The sequence below is a fragment of the Acomys russatus genome, chromosome 25, assembly GCF_903995435.1.
Source record: "Acomys russatus chromosome 25, mAcoRus1.1, whole genome shotgun sequence".
Taxonomy (NCBI): domain Eukaryota; kingdom Metazoa; phylum Chordata; class Mammalia; order Rodentia; family Muridae; genus Acomys; species Acomys russatus.
Window position 1 is genome coordinate 13573001 of NC_067161.1, and position 22644 is coordinate 13595644.

The 22644-nt window shown below is 48.6% G+C and overlaps 1 protein-coding gene across 4 annotated transcripts in view; it reads left to right on the forward strand.

Annotated features, from left to right (window-relative positions):
* Nprl3 (NPR3 like, GATOR1 complex subunit) overlaps window positions 1–22006 on the forward strand; it is a 37336-nt gene extending 15330 nt beyond the window's left edge. For all 4 annotated transcript variants that reach the window (XM_051167357.1, XM_051167358.1, XM_051167359.1 and 1 more), the window contains 9 exons: window positions 1438–1591; window positions 3033–3114; window positions 10225–10362; window positions 12081–12237; window positions 17619–17725; window positions 18071–18200; window positions 20077–20266; window positions 20812–21004; window positions 21733–22006. In XM_051167357.1, the coding sequence (XP_051023314.1) occupies window positions 1438–1591; window positions 3033–3114; window positions 10225–10362; window positions 12081–12237; window positions 17619–17725; window positions 18071–18200; window positions 20077–20266; window positions 20812–21004; window positions 21733–21898 (1317 nt within the window). In that variant the 3' untranslated portion in view covers window positions 21899–22006. The remainder of the gene's footprint in view (window positions 1–1437; window positions 1592–3032; window positions 3115–10224; window positions 10363–12080; window positions 12238–17618; window positions 17726–18070; window positions 18201–20076; window positions 20267–20811; window positions 21005–21732) is intronic.
* Window positions 22007–22644: the final 638 nt, after the last annotated feature.

The window sequence follows — 22644 nt, forward strand, 5'->3', positions numbered from 1 at the left end:
CTGATGCAGGGATGCTTTTATGTGTCAGTTAGTGGCACCTCCAGTAGCGAGTGAGACTCAACATAACTTCAGTCCTTCATCACAGGAATAATCTGTGTCCAAGGTTATTCTCTCCTGCTGTTCTAGTGGAATTGTTTGTTCACGGCTCTTCTAAATGTGTATTTTGTTTTGAGGCAATTGTATATACTCTATAAACCAGCCCCTGTAGGACATGGTTAAGGGGATGCTTTGGGCATAAAGAATTAGGGCAGACTGCCTGGTTGCAAGTCTGCCCAGGTGGTAGTTCTGTTTGTAAACATGGACATACTGAGAATATAGAAAATCTCTCCAACTGCAGGCAAACAAATGTTGCCTGGGTAAGATATTGACTTAAAGGTAACAGGCACAGGGTCACCTGGCAAATAAACAGGATGAGAAAACAGCATCAAAGGTGCTAATCAGTGGTGCCATTTGTCCCTCTCCCTTCTAACCTTGTACCCCAAAAGATTACTCAGCAGTCCTGGTAGCCCCTAGAAACACTGCGTCATGCTTGGCTCAGTTATCTGTTCCTTCAAGCATCTTCATAGATCCTACAGCGGCTTGCTCCACCCTTGGTCTGGGTGTGTACATCTGCTGGTTGACTGTGGTCGCTGATAGGTTCCAGAGGGGTGAGGAACATTTCTGACCTGGGCACCTTCTGCATGCTACTTTGACCTAGTCAGCAAACAGCATAACACTTGTGTATTATGTGTCTTGTAACAGTGTGGCTATTGTGAATGAATTCCTAAATACTGTAGGTCAGACATATTCGTGAATGGTCAGTGCACAGCACTGATATAGATACCTCCAGGGTTTCGCTCAGGTCAACCTGTTCTGACTGCTGTATGTGTTTGACTAGTTTCTTCCTCAGATGAGGACCTGTGACCCAGGATCACATAACAGGGGGATGGGGTCAGTGCCCTTAGCTGTCCCTTGCTTTTCTGTACAGTCCCAGCATAGTAGGCATGTGTGTTTCCCATTGAGGACTCCTATTGAGTCATCGCTGCAACCCTCTAGACAGTTGTTCCCAAGATTACAAGATGGGGATGCCAGCTAGCATTTATGTAGGTTGGCTGCAGGCATGTATAGGGAATTCTGGATGGTAATTACCTAGGACGAGAAACCTAGTGGAGAGGAAATGGAGAGGGCCTTCTTCATAGTCTACACTTTAGCTGTGTTCATGTGTTAGCTCCTTACAAACGTGTCTCTGGCAGGGCACAGTGGTGCATGCCTTTAATCCCAGCACTCAGGAGGCAGAGGCAGGCGGATCTCTGTGAGTTGAAGGCCAGCCTGGTCTACAAAGTAAGTCCAGGATAGCCAGGACTACAAGAGAAACCCTGTCTCCAAACCCAAACCAAACCAACCAAACAAAACGTGTTTGTGTGTACATATTTTGAGTGTTTGGCCTCTGCTCTGCAGGCCAATGCTGACCCATCAGTGATAAACTGTCTGCACAACTTGTCCCGACGCATTGCCACTGTCCTGCAGCATGAGGAGCGCCGCTGCCAGTACCTTACCCGAGAGGCCAAGCTGATCCTGGCACTTCAGGATGAGGTGTCTGCTATGGCTGACGGTGAGTGTGGCGGCCTGGGGAACTCGGGTCTGGTCTGGCTGATTCTCTTTGGGTTGTGTCTCTAGAGGACTAGCTGCTCACTCTGCTCTGTTTTGTGGCAGTTGCAAATAGTGCTATAAATTGGCCCTCTAGCCCAGGGACACTATTAATGAGATCCTGTGTGCAGGGAAGGGCAAGCTTGCTGTCTGGTTGCAAGTTTGCTCACATGTTAGCTCTCTTTGTGGACTTGGAGTCTGCTGAGAGGACAGAGACTGCACCTCCAAGGCCCTCTCCCAAACCACAACACAATAGTCAGGAGCTAACTGAAGTCGGCCTTTGGTGAGCTGGTTAGACCAGATTAACACAAACTAAGTCCTGTCTGAGTCTAATGTATTTACAATAAAAAATTTACTTTCTGTCTTTGGAAATTAGCTGAGTATAGTGATGTACACCTTTAATACTAGCTCTTGGAAGGCAAAGGCCAGTGGATCTCTGAGTTCCACGCCAGTCAGGAATGTATAGAGAGTCCATGTTGCTGAAACAAAAACATTTGTATTATGGGCCTAGGAATAGTTGTAGAGTGGCTGCCTAGTATAGGTGAGGCTCTGGATTCCAGCCCTGGGACCCAAAATGACAATAAAAACAAATAAATAAAAACCACTTATATTTTCTATCTTAGTTAATTATAATTATGATAGTAAACAATCCAGAAATTGTATTTCTTCCCCTTCCTCCTCTTCTTCTTTTTAAGATTTAGAGCTGGACACAATGTTACTTGCCTTTAGTCTTAGGACTTGAGAGGCAGAAGCAGGCAGATCTCTGAGTTTGAGGCCAGCCTCATCTACATAATGAGTTCCAGGCCAGCCAATGCTACACAGTGAGACCCATTCTCAAAAAGAAGAAAAGAAACTAAAACAACAACAAAAATCTGTTTAAAAACTTAAATATTAAAATTTTTCATCTTAATTGTATATATTGTTAGATATTCATGAAGATTAATGCAAGATATTTCACGCATAAAAACAAATCTCATTAGCATACAAGTGTGGAGAGAGAAGTGGGACGTGGCATGGGATACTCAGTCACTACCACAGAAGGTCTAGTGATCCAAGGGATACTCACTCTGTAGGGGGCAGTGAAATGGTGGCTCCTGTGGTTCCAAGGTCGTGAAGGTCAGTGACAAGTTTTAATGCTAACAGTTTTCATACATACTTCATATACAAGTAGTTTCACAGATCAGCCTAAGTCGACTTTTATTTACAGGGATCAGAGGAACATTGGTATTATTGTTATTATTACTACTACTACTATTATTATTACAAGGAGTTTCTTGATGTTAGTTTAACATTGCTTTATCATTACTTGTTAATGTTGACTTTGATCGAAAGATAGCATCTGCTCTGTCCTGTGCATGCTTTCTTGCTTTAGAAGCTGTAAATTCTACCTGTCATGATTCTTGTAGCAAATGAAGGTCCTCAGTCCCCGTTCCACCACATCCTGCCCAAGTGCAAGCTGGCAAGGGACCTCAAAGAAGCTTATGACAGGTAAGACAAGGTCATGCGTGTTGAGCCTCCTCTTCCTGCGTTAACTTCCCCAACCTCCAGGGTAGGAGCATCCCACAGACAGTGCTGCCACAGGCTGGGTACTGCCCTGGTGCCATATGGGCCACTCTTCAGGAAAGGGCGACCTTGTGTCCATTTTTCAAATGGCAGCCCCTTTGTCAAGTGATGTGTACTCAGCAGGGACAATTACCTCCAGACTCCTTTTAAGACAGAAGCTCGGCCCAAGACTATATATGAGAGCCTGAAAATATTTTTGGTCCATTAAACAAAGTGTCATTTTATGGAGTTTAATTAGTGTCAAGTTCTTTACCACCTCACTGAGGCAGACTTCACTGCTCCCTCCTCACACGAGAGGAGACCAGAGTTCAGTGGGTAGAACTGGAGTTGAGTGTGGCAGTCCAGGATAGATGGAGTTTGAGACACTGACTAGATGAGGTCAGCAAGTAATGGAAACCCTGTGTTATTTTAATTATATTGGTGGCTGAATGCTCTATTAAATGTATACAAAATACTTAAGCATGTGTGTGTGTGTGTGTGTGTATGTGTATGTGTGTGAGAGAGAGAGAGACAGAGACACAGAGAGAGAGTGTCTCACTAAATGGTGTAGCTTGGCTTGCTACTTCAGATCCTTTTGCTGGGATTACACGTGTGTGACACTGGCTTTCTCTGTCCATCCATCTATTATCCATCCATCTAGTTAGTTAGGTTTGTTTGTTTGTTTGTTTGTTTTAGTTTTTTGAGGCAGGGTTTCAGGTTTCTCTGTGTAGTGTAGCCTTGGCTGTCCTGGACTCCCTTTGTAGACCAGGCTGGCCTTGAACTCATAGAGATGCCCTGCCTCTGCCTCCCAAGTGCTGGGACTAAAGACATGCACCACCATGTCCGACCTAGTTAGTTTTTTGAGACAGGGTTTTTCTGAGTAGCCTTGGCTGTCCTGGAACTCACTCTGTAGACCAGGCTGGCCTCAAACTCAAAGAGCTCCGCCTGTTTCTCCCTCCTGAGTGTTGGAATTAAAGGCGTGTGCTACCGCTGCAGGCTTCTCTTATTTGTTTATTTATTATGTATACAGTGCTCTGCCTGCATGTAAACCTGTAGGACAGAAGAGGGCATCAGATCACATTATCTGTGGTTGTGAGTCACCATGTGGGTGCTGGGAATTGAACTCAGGACCTCTGGAAGAACAGTCAGTGCTCTTAACCTCTGAGCCATCTCTCCAGCCTCTTATTTTTAAGACAGGGTTCCATTATGTAACCCTGGTGGCCTGGAATTAATTCATTTGTGTAGTCAAGGCTGGGCTATATACAATTTAAAAAAAAAAAAAAAGTAAAAAGCAAACCAGTACTTTAAGTTTCCAAAGAAAAAAAGAGTATCCTGGATTATGGTGGAAAGTTGGAAGAAAGAAAGATTTTATATATAGCTTTGTCATCTGCCAGGTACAGCTCAAGGCTTCAGGCATCACAGTGCCACCTAGTGGACGAATTCAGAGACACATAGGAAGTTAAGCTTTTGGTGAGAAAGTTCTCCTTGCCAGATACCCTGTTAGTGCACAGGGTCTCATTCCTCCAGGTGAACTCCTACAGCAGACAGTTCTGGGTCCTGGAACTTGCCCTGGGGAGGCTGAGAGCTGCACTTCTTGGGCAGGATGTGGTAGTGGTGAGCTCCTCTGCTCCCAGCCCATCTGTTGTTGGTACAGCTCTCTAACTACCAGGCGCCTTCTTGGCCTTGTTTGCCCCCAGCCTCATCCCACAAGGTGTGTGGTTGGCCACGATGTCCTGTTCCCTCAGCAATAAAAAAGCGTGGCTGAGTGTACATTGGCTGGGCAGCATTGAATATAATGTCTGTCTTTCGGCTGCAGCTCTCTGCCAGATCCCTGAGAAAGGTTTTCTCAGAGAAGATCTAAAAGACAGGAAGTGGGCTTAATTGGTGTAGAGATTTGAGAGCATCTTTTCCACAGAATTGTTCTAAATTTACTATTTTAACCAAAGCCAGGGTTCTAGTATTGTTATCTGGAAGCTCTGTTCCCTTAGTGTCTATAAATATAGTTTGGAAGTTGGAATCCCTGAGGAGGTCACCCTGTGTCTCCCTGAGGAGCTTCATGACTCCATGTGCTGCTCTGGTTGCATCCCTCAGTAGGGCAAGGGATGCCCCTTTGCTTCTTACAGCATAACCCTTTGCATAGCGCATCCACTGATAGGGAAATGTGTAATAAAATGGCGGGAGAAATGATGATATGAATTCCTTGGGGTGTCAAGAAGTGTTAAGTGGGTTACTGTGTGGGATTCTCTCATAATCTTGTGGTCTGGGTGAGTGTGTATGCAGGAGGAAGGGCGAAGCTAGGTGCATGCTTTAAGTACCTGGAACCTCGGGATCCTGAGTTTATGACGCGGATAAACAGGAGACTGGAAGCAGTCCCTGTTCCCTGCTCCCATCAGTGTTGTGTGTGAACCTTGGACTGCCTCGTCAAATTCCACTGGTTCAATCCGGTGCGAATTCCAGTTGCTTAAATCTCCTCAATCCCCCCATTAAACCCTTGAACTCTCAGTATCAACGGGGCTTTAACTGTATTTGCAAGGAGTGTTTTTACAACTATAGCCCAATGCCTTGTGGAAAGAACATGTCACCAGTGGCTAATATGTATCTAATAATAGGAGATGTTTTTAGAAAAAGTGTTAAGTGATTCTTTGAGTTAACAGGGACTATGGCAGGGTCTAGGAGGCTCAGATCTTGGGAATGCTGTCTTAGGGTGGCCAGGTAAGTAGTGCTGGCTGCACTGCTAACTGCTCAAGAGCAAGAGCAAGCCTGTAGATGCCTCTGGATGTTCTGAGAGTTACAGTCTGTATGTCATTAAAACAATGTACATATATGTAAAGTTTTATTTGAAGTCTCAAGGTAGGTCTTTTGAAGCCCACCCATGTATGTCTCTTGGTGTGTGCAGCAGCCCACCACATGCAGTAGGAACCCTGACTGCTGTGTGGGGAGAGGACACAGGATACACGGCAGAGTCTCAGAGTAGGAAGAGGATGAGCTGAGGGGAGGCCCAATGTGACCTAAAGGTAGGAGTTGGCATTCTTTCTCGGATGCTGATGAGCAAGGGAGTGAGATAAGCTTGCACATGGTGTATCTTGGGTACGGAGATAGGATTTGGTGCTCTGCACAGTCATGGTGTGCAGATGCAGGGCTCAGGCAAGAGAATTTATCTTCTGTTGCAGAAAGGGCTGGACTCTCCTGCCGTGTGAAGGATCGATAAGCTTGGGGACAGGGTTTTTCTGCAGACTGTTCAGACTAAATAATTAAACACCTGCAAATAGAAACCCAAGTGTGGCAGGAGACTTTTCTTGGTACGGATCCTGGATTCTGTCTTGGAAGTGCAGATCACAGAAGTGGGGATGGCCTTCTTCCCTCTCCTCTAAACGGACGCGATTGTGCTTCCTGTTTACCTGTGAAGGACTCAGCTCACTGTCTTCAGCGCTGGAGGCTACAAGTTGGGCAGGCTATTTCTAATGTTCCCTGGCTCCCAGTATACCCCAGAGGTTTGTCCAGATGGCCTTATAGTCCTCAGGAGAATTGTAATGGCAGCACTCAGTGTCTCCACACCAAGAGCTTGGTTAGTTTGTAAGGAGGCTTCAGCTCGGTACAGAGGGAAAGACACAGGCTGGGAATCCAAAGGCAGCTGTCATGAGGTTGGCAGAGACACCTGAGCTGTGAAGGTGTTATAAAGGCTGTGATGTGTCTCTGATTTCCCTCAGGCCCACAGCTAGCATTTAACTCTGGCCTACACTGCCACACAAGTCTCTTTGTGTACCTTCCCCTATAACTCTGGTTTATATATAATGCCACCCAGAGTAAGAGTTTCACAAGTGCAAAGCTGTTTCCTATCTTGCTGTGCCCCAGGTGCCTGAAACAGGACTTGGAGTTGCACCTAGCAGATGGTTGTCACTGTGTCACTGAGGTCCTTAGTGCAGCAGACTCAGCTGTGTTTGAGATGATAGAGTCCTGGTATTTAATTCTGATTCCACCCTGTGCTATATCCTAAATTAGAGAGTTTAAAAATAGGACCTTTTATTTCTTCTCTTTATGACCATGAGTTAAGTTAATTGGAGGAGCCTGGCTAGTGTTTGCACAGGCACGACTACAGTACTGGAACCCTGTCCTCTCTTGCCCTTCTTTTCCCATCTGTGTGGATGCCGAGGGTTTTTCATGATGCAGTGCTTCCTTAGGGTATTTCACAGGGTTGGTTGTGAGCTCTCCATCCTGAGGAAGATACAGGTCTGGAAACTGTGCACTTGGACATTACTTGCTTAGGGTCCATTTCTAGCCCAAGTCTTTGACCCACATCTTGACAGTCACCAAACCCTCTAGTTTGTTCCTCCCTGAGGGACCGTGAGCCATGTTGCCCTCTAGACTCAGCCACAGCCTGTGGTTCCCATCCCCACACTCATCCACAGTGATGCTGAGGCCCTGGGAGAAGCAGGCAGACATTTGGGAGCCATGGGGTGCTTTGCATTAACCAGCCGGTGCTGCAGAGACCCTGGGGAGTGAGGGGGCACTTGTCTTTTTAGGTTTCCTTTCCCTACTGCTGACTTCCTGCTTGAAGGAGAGAAAGACTTGTTTTTGCATTTGAAACTGTTGGCTAGAGTTCCTGGCAACCCTGTGGGGAAACTCGGACGCTTAGGGCTCTCTGTCTATTGCTGGAGGCATCAGAGGAGAGGTTCTGACAGTCCTCGGCAGCTGGGTTGTAATCCATGCTGGGAATCTCAGCACTTGGGAGGTAGAATCAGGAGCACAGGCTGCCAGGTTGGGGAACACAGCAAAATCCTGTCTCAAAAACAGAAAGGGTGTGGGATAGCAGGGTTTGAAGCCAGCCTACATACCCAGCACAGCCAAAGCTATATAGACACCCTGGCTCACAAAAAGAAATGGGGGTGTGAGAAAAGAGAAAAGTACTTTATGGGGCTTGGAGCAAGGACCTTGTTGTTTCTCTCACAGTGCCCAAACATTTCCACCTTTGACCTGTGCAGGAAGAACGGTTGCCACACCCCTTTGAGCTGCTGGCCTGCCCTATAGTTGGCCATCCACAAACTGGGAGCTGAGAATAGCAGCAGAGTGGGTGGTGATGGGAAAGTATTTCTTGGCTGCTCTTCTGGGTGGGAGGCAGCAGAGAAACAAGATGGGGGAAGATGCTATAGAAATTGGCTGTTTGGAAACCAAGTGATGTGTTCTGTACTCCTGCTTGAGAGCTGAAGTTATCATGAAGCTTTAGGTCATATTTCCCACACTGCATGAAGGAGGCAGCCTGCTTGCTTGGCTCTTCTGAGCTTGATTGGGTTGGGGCAGACAACAGGAAATAACCTTCTCAGGCAGAATAAGTACAAGTCACAGGGGCTTTGCCTGAGCAGTTGCTTGTCTTCTCTTATGTAATTTGTATAATTGCATTTCAGAAACACACTAACATAGTTCTTGCACACACTGCACATAGACCTGAACAGATTCTGTTTCATAAGCACATGTTGTTGGCACTCAGAACAAGGACTGTGTGGCTGAGCCATGGGTGGGACTTCTCTGCACAACCCTTTCTTCCTGGGTGTGGCTCTTTCGGGACAACATACAGGGCCACACATTCTCTGAAAGGGCTTTCTGGGAAGACAGTGCTCCTGGAGACCATTGCCTGAGTCTGGGTCCTCCGCCTTCTCCACTCACGAGGGCTTCATGTTCCAGTGCAAACTTTGCATATTCATGGTGTGGTTGATCTGGACAGTATTAGGCAGCAGACAGGTAGTATCCTGTGGTCATGAGTACATGATTACAAGGTGAGGGTTAGAGTGAAGGTGGGACCCTCATTGAGAATGTGACACTGGAGATTGAAGTAATGAGAGACTCATGAGCATCTGGCTAGGAGAGTCCATGGCAAACTAAGTGCCAGGGTCCTGAGAATGGCTGGACTTGAGTGATGGGGAAGGAAATGAGGGCAGGAAACATGTGCAGTACACGCAGGCTTCTCTGTTGGAAGGCATGGATACTGCCTAGGTAGAGGCTGTGAGGAGAGTGGGCCAAGACACTTTCTCAGGTGCTGGTTGTCTGAGCAGCTCTGGCCTGGTGTTCCTGAAGAGGTTTGGGCTTTTTGTTTTGTTTAGTTTTTTTCCTTTTCTTTTTTTTAGACAACTCTTAGACACATATATAGGTAGTTTATTTATTTTTTATGTATATACATCTTCTACTTGCATGTACACCTGCAGGCCAGAAGAGGGCACCAGATCACACTACAGATGGCTGGGAGCCACCATGTGGTTGTCAGGTATTGAACTCAGGACCTCTGGAAGAGCAGACAGTGCTCTTAACCACCGAGCCATTTCTCCAGGGTTTGTTGATGGTTTGAGGTGCTATATGAAATAAGTGGGTTGAGAACAGTGCTACCATGTTTAACCTGAGCATGTTGAAGCTGTAACCATGTGTCAACCACTGAGAATGTGGAGGGAAAGGCTTGCTGTGGTAGAATGTCGAGGGTCAGCTGGATAGTCACTGTTTGTCCTCTGATTGATGGCCTCACATTTTGTACCTGTGGCACTTCACCCCCAGCAAGGTACATGAAGGTAGGTGCATTGTGCTTCCTACCACTACCATTCTGTGGGGCTGGACAGCTTCTCTCTTTTACCAGTCTCTTCTCTGGAGATAGGCCCTAGTCTGCCCAACTTTGCAGCTGTGCCTAGGTTTACATCAGGTGCTCAAGACAGGCCCTCTCATAGAGGATGTGCTGTAGATGCCAGGGGTCTGCCAGGGGTCCAGGCAGGCAGCCAAGGCCTCTGCTAGATTGAATTTCAGGAGAGCTAGAAGAAGCTTCCTTTAGTCCCAACAGGCTGATTGGATTATACATTATTCTAGGGCCAGAACGGGGTGGGGTGGGGAGTAGGGGAGAGTCTCTGTATGTGTTCCTAACATTTTCTTAGGTATATTGAGATCTGAAAAGATAATTCTTTCACCGCTGTCTCCACCTGCATTTTCCTCTAGCCAGTAGGGCAGTGTGAGAGGCAAGCATCTGTGAGTAGGGTGCTCTTCTATGGGACTAGATGCTCCTGTAGTAACAGTGCCCACTCTTCACAGCCTGTGCACATCGGGTGTGGTGCGGCTTCACATTAACAGCTGGCTGGAAGTGAGCTTCTGTCTGCCCCACAAGATCCACTATGCAGCTTCAAGTCTGATCCCTCCTGAGGCTATTGAGCGAAGCCTGAAAGCCATCCGGTGAGAGCCAGCCCCTCATGCCTCCCCCTTCAGCTGCTGCCTGACACCTTACTAGTTACTTAGTCCTAGGGATTCGCTTTTCTTCTTCCTGCCACGGAAATGGGCACATAGGGCTTTGCTGTTAGTAAAACCACATGATTTCACACCCACTTCTGCCCTTCCAGCATTGCCGGGGTGAAGAGAGCCTGCCGAGGAAAGCTTGGGACTAAGCTGGAGCTCTAGCTGATTGCTTTCTTGGTACTGTACACTCTGTAATTGCCAGCATTTTGGTCAGAAATCATGGAGACCCAATTAGTTTCTTAGATTGATTGCCTGAAAAATCTCGGCTGAGAATATAACTCAGTGCTTTCTAGGCCCTGGGTTCTGTTCTGAGCACTAAAAGGAAGAAAAGAGATGAAAAGAAATCTGGGCACATTCCTCAACACTGGAAATGACAGAAAGCAGAGCACCCATTGCTCGGCCTTCTGCCCTCCCATAGCAGTGCTCCAGGTCAAATGGCTTCTTTCTTGCTGAGCATATTTGTGTAGTTCTATTCATAGTGGGCAGACATGTTTCTTCTATGTTTAGAAAGATTCCTGCCCCCCTTACTAATGGCACTAGGGCTTTGCACATGCACTTTACCACCACATGCACACACATATGTGTACATATATACATTATCATATCATCCACCTCCACCCCCCCCCCCCCCCCCCCCATGAGACAAAGACTCTAACTTTCTGGCTGTCCTGGAATTTACTATGTATACCAGGCTGGCCTTGAATTGACAGAGATTCATCTGCCTCTGTCTGCCAGGTGCTAGGAATAAAGGTGTGCTCCACCATTCTCAGCGTTTTTTTCCCTTTTGTATTGTTATTTATCTATATGTGTGTACATGCATATATATATATATATATGCACATATAAATGAAGGGGCAGAGACAGGCAGATCCCAAAAGCTTGGTGGCCAACAAGTCTAGCCAAAGCAGCAAGCTTCAGGTTTTAATGAGAGGTCCTATCTCAAAAAATTAGATGGAGAGCTGGGCAGGCTGGTACACACCTTTAATCCTGGCACTTGGGAGGCAGAGCCAGATGGATCTTGTGTTCCAGGCTATCCTGGTCTACAGAGTGAGTTCTAGGACAGCTGGGTCTGTGTAGAGAGACCCTGGATAGATAGATAGACAGATAGATAGATAGATAATGTTGAAGATTGATAAGCTGGCTCAGCAGTTAAAGGCACTCACTGCCAGGCTTGATGTGACCTGAGTTCAATTCCCGGAATGCACATGGTGGAAGAAGAGAACTGTATGTGTGTGCCTCACACATATAAACTAAGTAAGTGTAAAAAGAAAAAGTGGTGAGTGATAAAGACCTCTGATGTTAACCTCTACTTACATGCATGAACTCACACACTGCCTTCGCCCATGTGCAGCTTTCTCCACGTACATATCTCTGTCTTGTCTCTGTCACACACAAACAGACACCCACCACCCACACCCTCAGACTGGGATTGGGAAGTCAGGTATGCAGACTCTTCCTGGTTTTGATCTATACCCCCGACACACCCCGGGCAGCAGTAATCCTTGCAGATTTTGTAAAAGCCCCTAGACACATAACTGCTTTCTCCCTCAAGCTCTGCTGCTCACAGTTCAGTGCCTATGGACGCTAGCTTGCTTGGTGCTTCAGGAGCCCTGTGCCCCTTCATGTCTGATGACATGTCATGTGCCTCTGTCCTTCAGCCCGTACCATGCCCTGCTCCTTCTCAGTGATGAGAAGTCTCTGCTGGCTGAACTGCCCATTGACTGCTCTCCGGCTCTGGTGCGGGTGATCAAGACCACGTCTGCAGTGAAGAACCTGCAGCAGCTAGCCCAGGATGCTGATCTGGCCTTGCTGCAGGTAGGGAGGGCCCCGGGCACATGGAGGAGTGGGAGGAAGAAGTCTCTTGGTACATTTAGGGAGGCAGTCTGTGGGAGATGAGGAAAGCAGGGTGCCTACCATGCTGGGCCTGTGTCTAGCACACCTACCACAGGGCAGAGTAGTCTGGGAGAGAAGGCCTGTGGTTCTGGTGTGTGGTCACAGGTCTGTCTCTGCGAGCCACAGGACTGACTTCCTTCCCTATTGAGCAGAGGTGAGGCAAGCTTTGGGAGAAAGGAGGCCTGGAGGAAGCTGGGGAGCTAGCACACAGCGGAACCACCAGCTCAGGACAGTCTCTCAGTGGCACATGAACAAGCATGTGGGAAGCCAGAGCTAGGACCTGAGCTGCTGCTAACTTACTCTGCTGTGTGGTTTCTATCTTTTGCACATTTTGTAAAGAGCTGAGCGGCGGAGGTTAGAGGTGAACGGTGGAACTGTACAGAGGGATGAAATCACACCACGCAACAGATCCACTTAAGAGGTTTAATAGGAAAATACAGAGACCGTCTCCGGAAACACATGTGGGGAGAGAGGGAGGGAGAGAGGAAGGGGGAGAGAGGGAGGGAGAGTGGAAGAGGGAGAGAGAGAGAGAGAGAGATCTAGAGAGGGGTAGAGAGGAGAGAGAGAGAGAAGTAGAGAGGGGTAAGAAGGAGGGGGGAGGGAGAGATTGAGGGCAAGCCACTGGAGGGTCTGTGCTTCTGTTCTTTTATATGGCCCTGGGCAGAGCCACGCCTCCGTGGCAGGTAAACAGTGACATTACAGGTAGGTGGACTGTAACAGAATCCTAACACATTTCCCACCTTTTATTTTATTTCACTTGGTTTTTTGAGACAGGGGTTCTCTGTGTAGTCTTGGCTGTTCTGGACTCACTTTGTAGACCAGGCTGGCCTTGAACTCACAGTGATCTGCCTGCCTCTGCCTCCCGACTGCTGGGATTAAAGGTGTATGCCACCATGCCCGGGCTTTTCTTTTGTTTTTAATAAATAAAATACATGTCTTTAATGATGAGACACACAGCTGAGTCCAATCACATGTTCAGAGAAAACCTTCCCTATAGGACTGAGAATTCATTTCATTCCATCTCTGATGCCTTTGGGACTAGTATCTAAGTGGGTTACTGCTCCACATGTATCTCTCTTGTTCCACTCCCTGTTTCTTTCCCAACTCAGCCCCAGAGTCATCAAAATACCCTCCTTCTCAAGTAGGAAGTGGCAGGGCTGTAGAGACAGGCCCCACAGCAAGCAGAGAACAATTGGTTCCCATAGTCTCTCCCAGACCAGCAGGGATGGGAGAGATTCCACATTACAGCCCTGTCTCTGTGGCTGCCCTCTGGGCTCAGAGGGAGGGCCTGTCAGCCTTGTCGGTGTTTCTGGTGGAAGAGTGGAGGAAAAGAATAGAAGCTGATGTTAGGGGCTTAGAGTGCTCACTGGGTTACCTCTGCTAGGGCTGTAGGTGTCATCCAGGTGACAAGTCTAAGGGGAGAACCAAGTGAACGAATGCTAATAGCCTCATCTGGTGGTGGCATGCACCCTGTGGCCACCAGAGGGGAGCAGAGGCTGACCCTGGGGACCTCAGTTTGCTCACAGGCCAGCCCTCCTCAGTGGGATGAAGTGGCCACAGCTCTGAGGCAGGCCCTCTTGGGTCCCTCTAGCTAGGCCTTCTGGATCTTTGTGGGCCTGAGGAGTGAGTTGGCATTGCTTGTAGTTTCGTTTTGTGGGCCTAGTGAGCTGCTTTATCCAAAACCTTTTCTATTCTCAGGATAAGTTTGTCCCTTCTCTCTCTCTCTGGCTTTCCACTGGCTCTGTGAGAGCACTTGGCAGATTCTGTTTCAGCTTGGCCTCCTAAGCTGGACTAGACCCGGCAAGGACCACATTCTGCTTCCTTCTGGCATCTAAGACACAGAATTTTGAATGTATTCACTGTCTCTGAACACCCGCAGAGAGGGGCAGTGCTGCTGTTCTAAGAACCTAGGCTGCATGATTGAAGGCATAGTTTCACTTCCTACTCCAAGCTGGAAAAGACTTTACTCCGAGGCTGTCTGATGGAGTCTGTGTTAGGACTGTGCCTGACTTCCTGTTGCAGTCCTCTGATACACCTTTGATGTCTCCTCCATTTCCTTGCCTTGGTCTTGTGCGGGATCAGTGAGGGGGCTGTTTCCTTCCTTCCCTGATGAACCTGATTTAAACTGGAGTTTGCTGCTGGCGTGCCTGTGTCAAACTCTGTGAGTTCTAGCCCTGGTGGTTCCACATCACCGTTCTCTGGGACTGCTGTTTCCTGTAGGTGTCTCTGTGGGGAACAGTGTCCCCGGAGTGACCGTTGGGGAGTATCTGCCTTGTGTGTGAATGTCACACATGATTTAAGATCACTCTGATGGGCTTTCTGGCACAGTTGGGTAATCTAAGTCTTCAAAAGGCTGATGCAGAAAAATTGAGTTCAAAGCTAGCCTGGATTATAAAGCAAGACTTTGTCTTCAAAAAGCAAGACAAGCCGGCGTGGTGGCGCACGCCTTTAATTCCAGCACTCGGGAGGCAGAGGCAGGCAGATCACTGTGAGTTCAAGGCTAGCCTGGTCTACAAAGTGAGTCCAGGATGGCCAAGGCTACACATAGAAACCCTGTCTCGAAAAACCAAAAAAAAAAAAAAAGCAAGACAAAAGCATTAGAAAAATCATCCATTCTGTGTTAACACAGACAGCATACAATTTTTGGAGTTTTGTCTTGACAAAATTACTAATATAAGCCAGGAATGGTGGCACATTCCTTTAATCCCAGCATTCTCAGAGGCGGAAGCAGGCAGATTTCTGTAAGTTTGAGGCCAGCATGGTTTACAAAGTGAGTCTAAGACAGCCAAGGCTACACAGAGAAACCATGTCTCAAAATATATATGTGTGTGTGTGTGTATTACTAATATATATGGCTAAAGAGATGGTTCACTAGCTGGGCATGATGGCGCATGCCCTTAATCCCAGCACTTGGGAGGCAGAGGCAGGCAGATCACTGTAAGTTTGAGGCCAGCCTGGTCTACAAAGCAAGTCTAGAATAGCCAAGGCTACACATAGAAACCCTGTCTTGAACCCCCACCCCCACCCCCAAAAAAGAGATGGTTCACTGTGTTGTTCTTACAGGGGACCTAAACTAGATTGCCAGCACCCAGATCAGGCAGCTTGCCTGGCTCCAGGAATCTGAAGCCTTTGTTCTCTGAGGACACTGGCACTTACCTGTATAGATATACAATATAAACATAGAATAATAAAAATAAATGAAAAATTATTAACTGTTTCTCATGAAAGTTCAAATATAGCGTACATTACAAATGCAGAGAGTTCCCACAATCCCATTCTATTTCAGAGATAAATCCTGAAAATCCTGTCAGTTTTTTAGTTTTTAGTTTTGTTTGAGTCAGCATCTTATTATGTAGTCCTGGTTGGCCTAGAACTCAGAGATCTGCCTGCCTCTGTCTCTTGAGTACCAGGATTAAGGCCTCTCCAGGTTTTTGTTCTTTTGAGAAAATGTTTTCTGTATACCTTTTCCTGTTTTCAAGCTTGTACTTTTCCTGCCTCAGACTCCTGACCTCTTGGTTGTGTCACCATACTCAGTTCTCTTCAGGTTTTTAGTGTATATGCATACATTGGTTTTGGCAGCATTAGAGATTGACTTCATGATTGGCAAACACTCTACTACTGAATTACGGACAACCCGCATATCAGACATTTACGTTACATTCATAGTTATGAAGTCGCAATGAAAATAATTTTATGGTTGGGGTCACCACAACAGGAGGGACTGTATTAAAGAGTTGCAACACTGGCTTAGAGGTTAAGAGGTTAAGAGCACTTACTGCTCTTGTAGAGTTCTTAGCATTCCTGTTGGGCCACTTATAATCTCCTGTAACTCCATTGCATCTCATGGTCTCTTCTGGGTTCTGCTGGCACATTAATTAGCATGAGCACACACACACACGTATGAACAGATAAAATAAAAATGAATAAATAAATATATTTTAAAATTTACTATTAAGCATACCATGCTCTGTCTACGTGTACACCTGCAGGCCAGAAGAGGGCACCAGATCTCATTACAGATGGTTGTGAGGCACCATGTGGTTGCTGGGAATTGAACTCAGGACCTTTGGAAAAGCAGACAGTACTCTTAACCTCTGAGCCATCTCTCCAGCCCCAATAAATATATTTTTTAAGATGGGGGTTGAATGAGAGTTGGTTGCAGAAGATAAGGAGTTGATGTGAGTGAGAGTAGAGGTTGGGCTGGGCAGTGGTGGCGCACGCCTTTAATCCGAGCACTCTGGCGGATCTCTTTGAGTTCGAGGCCAGCTGGTCTGCAAAGCAAGTCCAGGATAGCCAGAGCGACACAGAGAAACCCTATCTCAAAAAACAAAACAACAAAGAGAGTAGAGGTTGGCTAGATGAGGCTACAAACCAAGTAAGAGGACAAATTCTTTGTTGGAATCTCCAAGGGAGCACATGGTGATTTTGGATTTTTGGTCCCCAGAATGGCATTGTGGATGCTTAGTGGAGAATGTTTTAGAGTGGAGGGAGAATGGGGTCGAAATCACAGTGTTGCAGAAATAGAGAAAGTGGGCATGTCTTTGCCTGAGAGCTAATGTCCATGGCACTTGGGATAAGAGCAGAGGGGCAACAGTCGGGTAGCTGCTTTCTTGTGTGCTTGAGCTGGCTGTTGGCTGACAGCTGCCCTCGGTAGTATAGCAAGCACTGTGTCAAGGCAGGAGAACTCGCCTGGCCTGTCTGCTGAAAGGATGGACTGGGGTTTGTGATCTAGGCAGAGAACCTAGATTGCATTGTCTGGGACCTCTCACACCTCCTCATGAAGGGCTGCGGTGCTGTTTTCAGGTCTGGCTGCCCCTATGAAGTTGGTGTGTACTGAGGCTACCCTGGAAAGGATTGCTGGTGTCTTTGTGTCTATCCTGGTGTCTGCGAGCTTAGGAGAGCAGCATGGTCTCTGGGGAAAGCCAGGTGACTAGGGATGAGCGGGAACCTCTGAGTGTGCAGAGGTGGATACAATGAGACTCCATATTTCTTTACTTTGGAGAATGTTGCTGGGATTCTGGTGGACATGGCAGTGCTATGCTTCTGGAATCATCCGGCTCAGGTGGGATGATCATGTTCCCCAGCACTCCAGTGTCCATGTTAATGTGCCTACTGCCTAGCAAAACAGTGCTATCAGCACAAGGAGCTCTGAAGGCAGGAGCGGTGATGGCGGCACCCACTGACTCAGAGGCTGGGAGTGGTGCAGTGCTGCTTCAAGTTTCAGGGGGTCCCTGGGCGCGTTTGTCTTAGGCAGGAAGCCATGGCCCCCAAGCTCAGTTTCTCCATCTCCTGTTGGTGTGCAGGTCTTCCAGCTTGCGGCTCACCTGGTCTACTGGGGCAAGGCCGTCATCATCTACCCGCTGTGTGAGAACAACGTCTACGTCCTGTCTCCCAATGCCAGTGTATGTCTGTGAGTACCATTGGGTGCCAAAATCTGGAGCTGAGCTAGCAAGTGCCCAGCGGGACCCTTTCATGGTGCCTCCAGTGGCCAGGCCCCAGAGGCTTTGATACCCTGAGGCCAGCTTGCACTGTATCCTGATGCTGCCAAAGGCATGCTTACAAGCAGATCCCAGTCTGGTTTGGTGCTGGCCATGTCAAGATTATCTCTTTTTGGCTAAGATCAGAGGGGCTCTGTGGCTCCTGCCACATCTGGAGGGACAGTGCCTACAACTCTGTCCATCTGAAGGCCTTCTGTTGTCATTATGCTCACGCGGAAGCATGGAAACTGCACTGTGACCTCTGTTGTCTGCCCCAGGTACTCCCCACTGGCCGAGCAGTTTTCACGCCAGTTTCCGTCCCATGACCTGCCATCCGTCCTGGCCAAGTTTTCTTTGCCTGTTTCTTTATCGGAGTTCAGGAGCCCTCTGGCACCCCCTGCACAGGAGGTGAGTCACTGGAGCCCTATGTGGCTTTCGAACTGCCTGTCTGGCGGCCCCTGATTCAAAGGCACTGCTGACCTTTTCACCTTGGTTTGGAGGGACTTGCTGGCAAGTACTACAGGTTTCCTATGGTCCATGGAGCCCACCATGGGTGTCCTCAGGTCTAGGACTAGGTTAAGTTTGCCAGAAGGGCATTAGCTTTTCCTGGGTTGACAGGATCTCCTTGTGCTGCCTTCTGGGCCAGGGGCTTCTCACAGATGGAGACTGGAGACAGCTTTGTTTTCACTAAGCCTGGGCCCTGCTTTCCAAAACAGCTTAGTTCCTGTATCTCTCCCTTTGGGGGATAGAAACCATACAAACCATCTTTGTGTGGAATCCTCTAGTCCCTGGGCCTAGAGTCTTTTCCTAAGAAGACCTACAGTATCAGGCTAGTGCCTGGTGAGCCTGGGTCAGGGCAGAGGCTGGCAGTTGGAGGCTGGTTGTGGTAAGGGTGCTTCCGAAGATGAAGGGGATGAATTTGCAGTGGCCAGTCACTTTTCACAGCCCCATGCTCAAGAGATGGTGAGATGGTGACTTGGAGCCAGAGAGGCTTTGCCCCTCCCGTTTGTTAAGTGCCCTGAGCTCTAGGAGGGGATCCCCAGAAAGAGGACAGGTGTCTGAGACAAGGTGGGTGGTCTCCGTGCTTTATCTTCAGAAGCAAAGCATTTCATAGGTGCCAGATACACTGGGCAAAATCAGTCCTCAAAGTCAAACACTTCCCCTTCTCAAATTGTGAATGGGATAAGATCCTGGGTTTTTAGCTCATTTACATGCTGAGGGTGTCAGTTCTAAAGCTGCCTTTCATGGAGCCCTTGGTTTCTAGGAACCAAGCCAGGAGGATGAAAGATACACTCTGCATCTGTACCCTTCCTCTTCTCCCCAGGCAGTTCTTGGGGAGGGCCTGGCAGTGCTCCTATCCCAGCAGAAACTTCCCAGTTGTCTGGATAACGGCTGATCTTCCAGGCCGTGCCTGAGCAGCTGCTTCAGGCCTTGTCAGCGGCTGCGACGGAGCTGTCTGGTTTGCCACCTCCTAGAGACATGCTGCCTGGTACTCATGGAGCTTTGTGATTTATTCTTTACATTTTGTGTTACAATAGCTTTAATTCTTTAAAACTTGATTTGGTTTTAACCATGGTTGGGTATATAAAGCTTCCTTCCTAGTAACCCAGCCCCTGCAGCAGCTCTTCTGGGCCTCCCAAAGATGAGAACACTGATTCTGTCTGCACACACCTTGCTGCTTGGTGTCCGTGCCTGAGAGGTGCTTTTCCATCAGTGCTGGGTACTTCCTGGCACTAGGTTGCACTGCTATGGGCCAGTGCTCACAAGGTCTGAGCATGCCTTCCCAAGGAAGAGAGAGCCATTGGCCCCACATAGGAACAGAGGCCACTTTCTGGTTTCCTTTGGAATCACCTGTGTTCTTGGAGTAAAACTTTCAGGGTAGAGCCAAGAACTCAGGCCAGTTGTTCTCTGAACATTGTGTGAGCTTGCCTAGTGGTGGACTGTCTGATGGCAGCAGGTCTTAGTGGGCTGGAAGTGAAGGAGGGAGGAAGGAACAGACCTGGCTCTAGGGAAAGTCGGCTCAGAGAAGGGAAGGAGCCCAGGTGTGTGATGGGAGCTACTGCAGGTGTGGTCTGGGGGTTCTTCTGCTCCCATTACTTTCCGGGGGTGAGCTGACCTTGCAGAGCTACCCAGCCGTTGAGGGTCTTCCACACAGGAGGCCTTCCTGTTTAGGACAGGGACTGTGAAGGACCATGGCTCTCTCATCCCCTAGGAGCAGGAACCTGTTCCTCAAGGCTTAGTCAGGGAGCCAGCCCACCTGCTGTCTCATTCTGCTCACCCATAGACCCAGCTCATCCAGATGGTGGTGTGGATGCTGCAGCGCCGGCTCCTCATCCAGCTGCACACCTATGTTTGCCTCATGGCCTCACCCAGTGAAGAGGAGCCCCGACTGAGAGAGGACGATGTCCCCTTCACAGCCCGAGTTGGCGGCCGCAGCCTCAGCACGCCCAATGCCTTAAGCTTTGGCTCTCCAAGTAGGGTCCCCTTCCAGGACACCTGTCTGGTAATGGGGGGCCGGGAGACTTTGGTGCTGGCATCCAGGAAGCCTGGGCACTGTTGGAATAAGAAGTGTCTTTACATGTCTGTACACTAATGTGCCCTGTTCTGTGGAGACCTCTTCCTCCTGCCTCCCCTGTACTGCCATTGGTCCAAGGGGGAGGCTCTGCCCCCGAACAGCTGTCTGTTGTCAGGAGCAGCCTTTACGCACTGCAGCACAGCTGGACTTTCCCACTGTAGCCTGGGCTCAGAGCAGGGCCTCATACTGTCACCACAGGGACCACAACTGTCATCCTGTGTTCGCTGAGGTGGGATGGGACAAGACACCCATGCCTGCCTTGGGATGTAGTGGGTTTTGTTCTGGCCCTATAGGGGCAGCTCCTTGTGTTCCAGGTTAGCCACACAAGGGGCACATGGCCTAGGAGGTGGGGTACAGTGAGTTCTTACATGAAGGCAGATGGTATAGTTGAGGACCTCAGGATCTGGATGCAGTCAGTACCTTTGATGCTCTTCCAACCCACAGCTAGCAGTGATGACATGACCCTTACCAGCCCCAGTATGGACAACTCCAGTGCAGAGCTGCTCCCCAGTGGGGACTCGCCACTGAACAGGAGGATGACAGAAAACCTGCTGGCCAGCCTCTCAGAGCACGAGCGAGCTGCCATCCTTAATGTGCCTGCAGCCCAGAACCCTGAGGACTTGCGCATGTTTGCCAGGTGGGAGCAGATGACTGAGTGGGACAGGGGTACTGTGCACGGGAGCGCTGGTGTCCTTGCCCAGCTCACAGTGAAGTGGTGTGTGCAGAGCAGGAGCTAGTGTCTAGGTGTGCGGGGATGCAGGCTGTGGCCACGCCCCTGGGTCTAAAGGGCAGCTTCCTCAGTACTTGTGGATGTTCCCCGTCACTGCCTGAGAGGCAGCTGCTCTCAAGTTCTGACCGACTTGTCAGGAGTATGTCCTGATTCTTGGTCCTGAGAGAAAACTTAGGACCCTGTATCATAGCAGTTTGCTGTCTGTCACCTCCATCCTGACTTAGGTGTTGTTAGGGCATGGTATTGTCGGTGTCTGTTGTTTGAAGAATCACACTGCAGACTGTTGGAGGACCATTTGCAACTCTTCAAGTGCTGACCCAGGCCTTATCTGTACCCTGGCCTGTGCCGGACTCAGCTGCAGAGAGCTTCCATGGCAGTGCCATCAAGAATGGAAAGGAGCTTTAGCATTCTTGCCTTCATCAGGGTGCAAGCCTAGGTGGCCACGCTGCCGTGTGGACTCACTTCAGGCCCCCACCCCACCTGTCACTGGGGGAACGATGGACGTCAGGTGCAGGGTGCTTGGGCCCTCCTACAGCTCTTCACAAGCTTGTAGGCAGTTTACAGATCCACCTACCAATGGCTGTCCTTAGTAGCACTGGCCTTGGGCTAGGCTCATGCCATCGTATTCCCTCCAGGCTCCTTCACTACTTCCGTGGCCGCCACCACCTGGAGGAGATCATGTACAACGAGAATACACGGCGCTCCCAGCTGCTCATGCTCTTTGACAAATTCCGCAGTGTGCTGGTGGTGACCACCCACGAGGACCCCGTCATTGCTGTCTTCCAGGCTCTGCTCACGTGAGCGCAGGCAGCAGGCCAAGTGTGTGGATGGGAACTAGCTTCCTCTCTGCCCCAGAGTGACTGATTGGCCTTAGGAGGATAGGCAGCCCCAGCCAGGCAGAACTAGTTCTTGTTCCAGCTGTCAGTCTGGTTAGAAGCAGCTATGGGGCAACCTCTGCTGGGCCTTTTTTTTTTTTTTTTTTTTTTGAGACAAAGTTTTATGTAGCCCAGACGTCATATTTGCTCAAACTACTGATATTCCTACCTTTGTCCCCCAAGTACTACATGTGCCACCAATGTTGCTTTTAAAAAATATATATATATATTTATTTATTTTTATTTATGGTTTTGTATGTATGTGTGCCCTCAATGATCAGAAGGAAGCGTGCCTTGGAGCTAGAGTTACAGAGGTTGTGTGGCACTGGGTTTGCTTCTGGGAACAGAACTCTAGAATAGCAGGAAGCACTTTAACCATTGTTATCTCTCCAGCCCCACATGTCTTACTCTTTGTTTGTTTGAGACAGGGTTTCTCTGTGTAGCCTTGGCTGTCCTGAGCTCTTTGTAGACCAGGCTGGCCTCGAACTCACAGCGATCTGCCTGCCTCTGCCTCCCAAGTGCTGGGATTAAAGGCGTGCGCCACCACACCTGGCCTGTCTTACTCTTCAATCTGGACCTTACAGCATCTTAACATTGCTGAGCTAGAGAACGTCTTCCAGGATGTGCCTTTAAAGCCTCCAACCCTTCATACACACATAGGCTGTGTCTTTG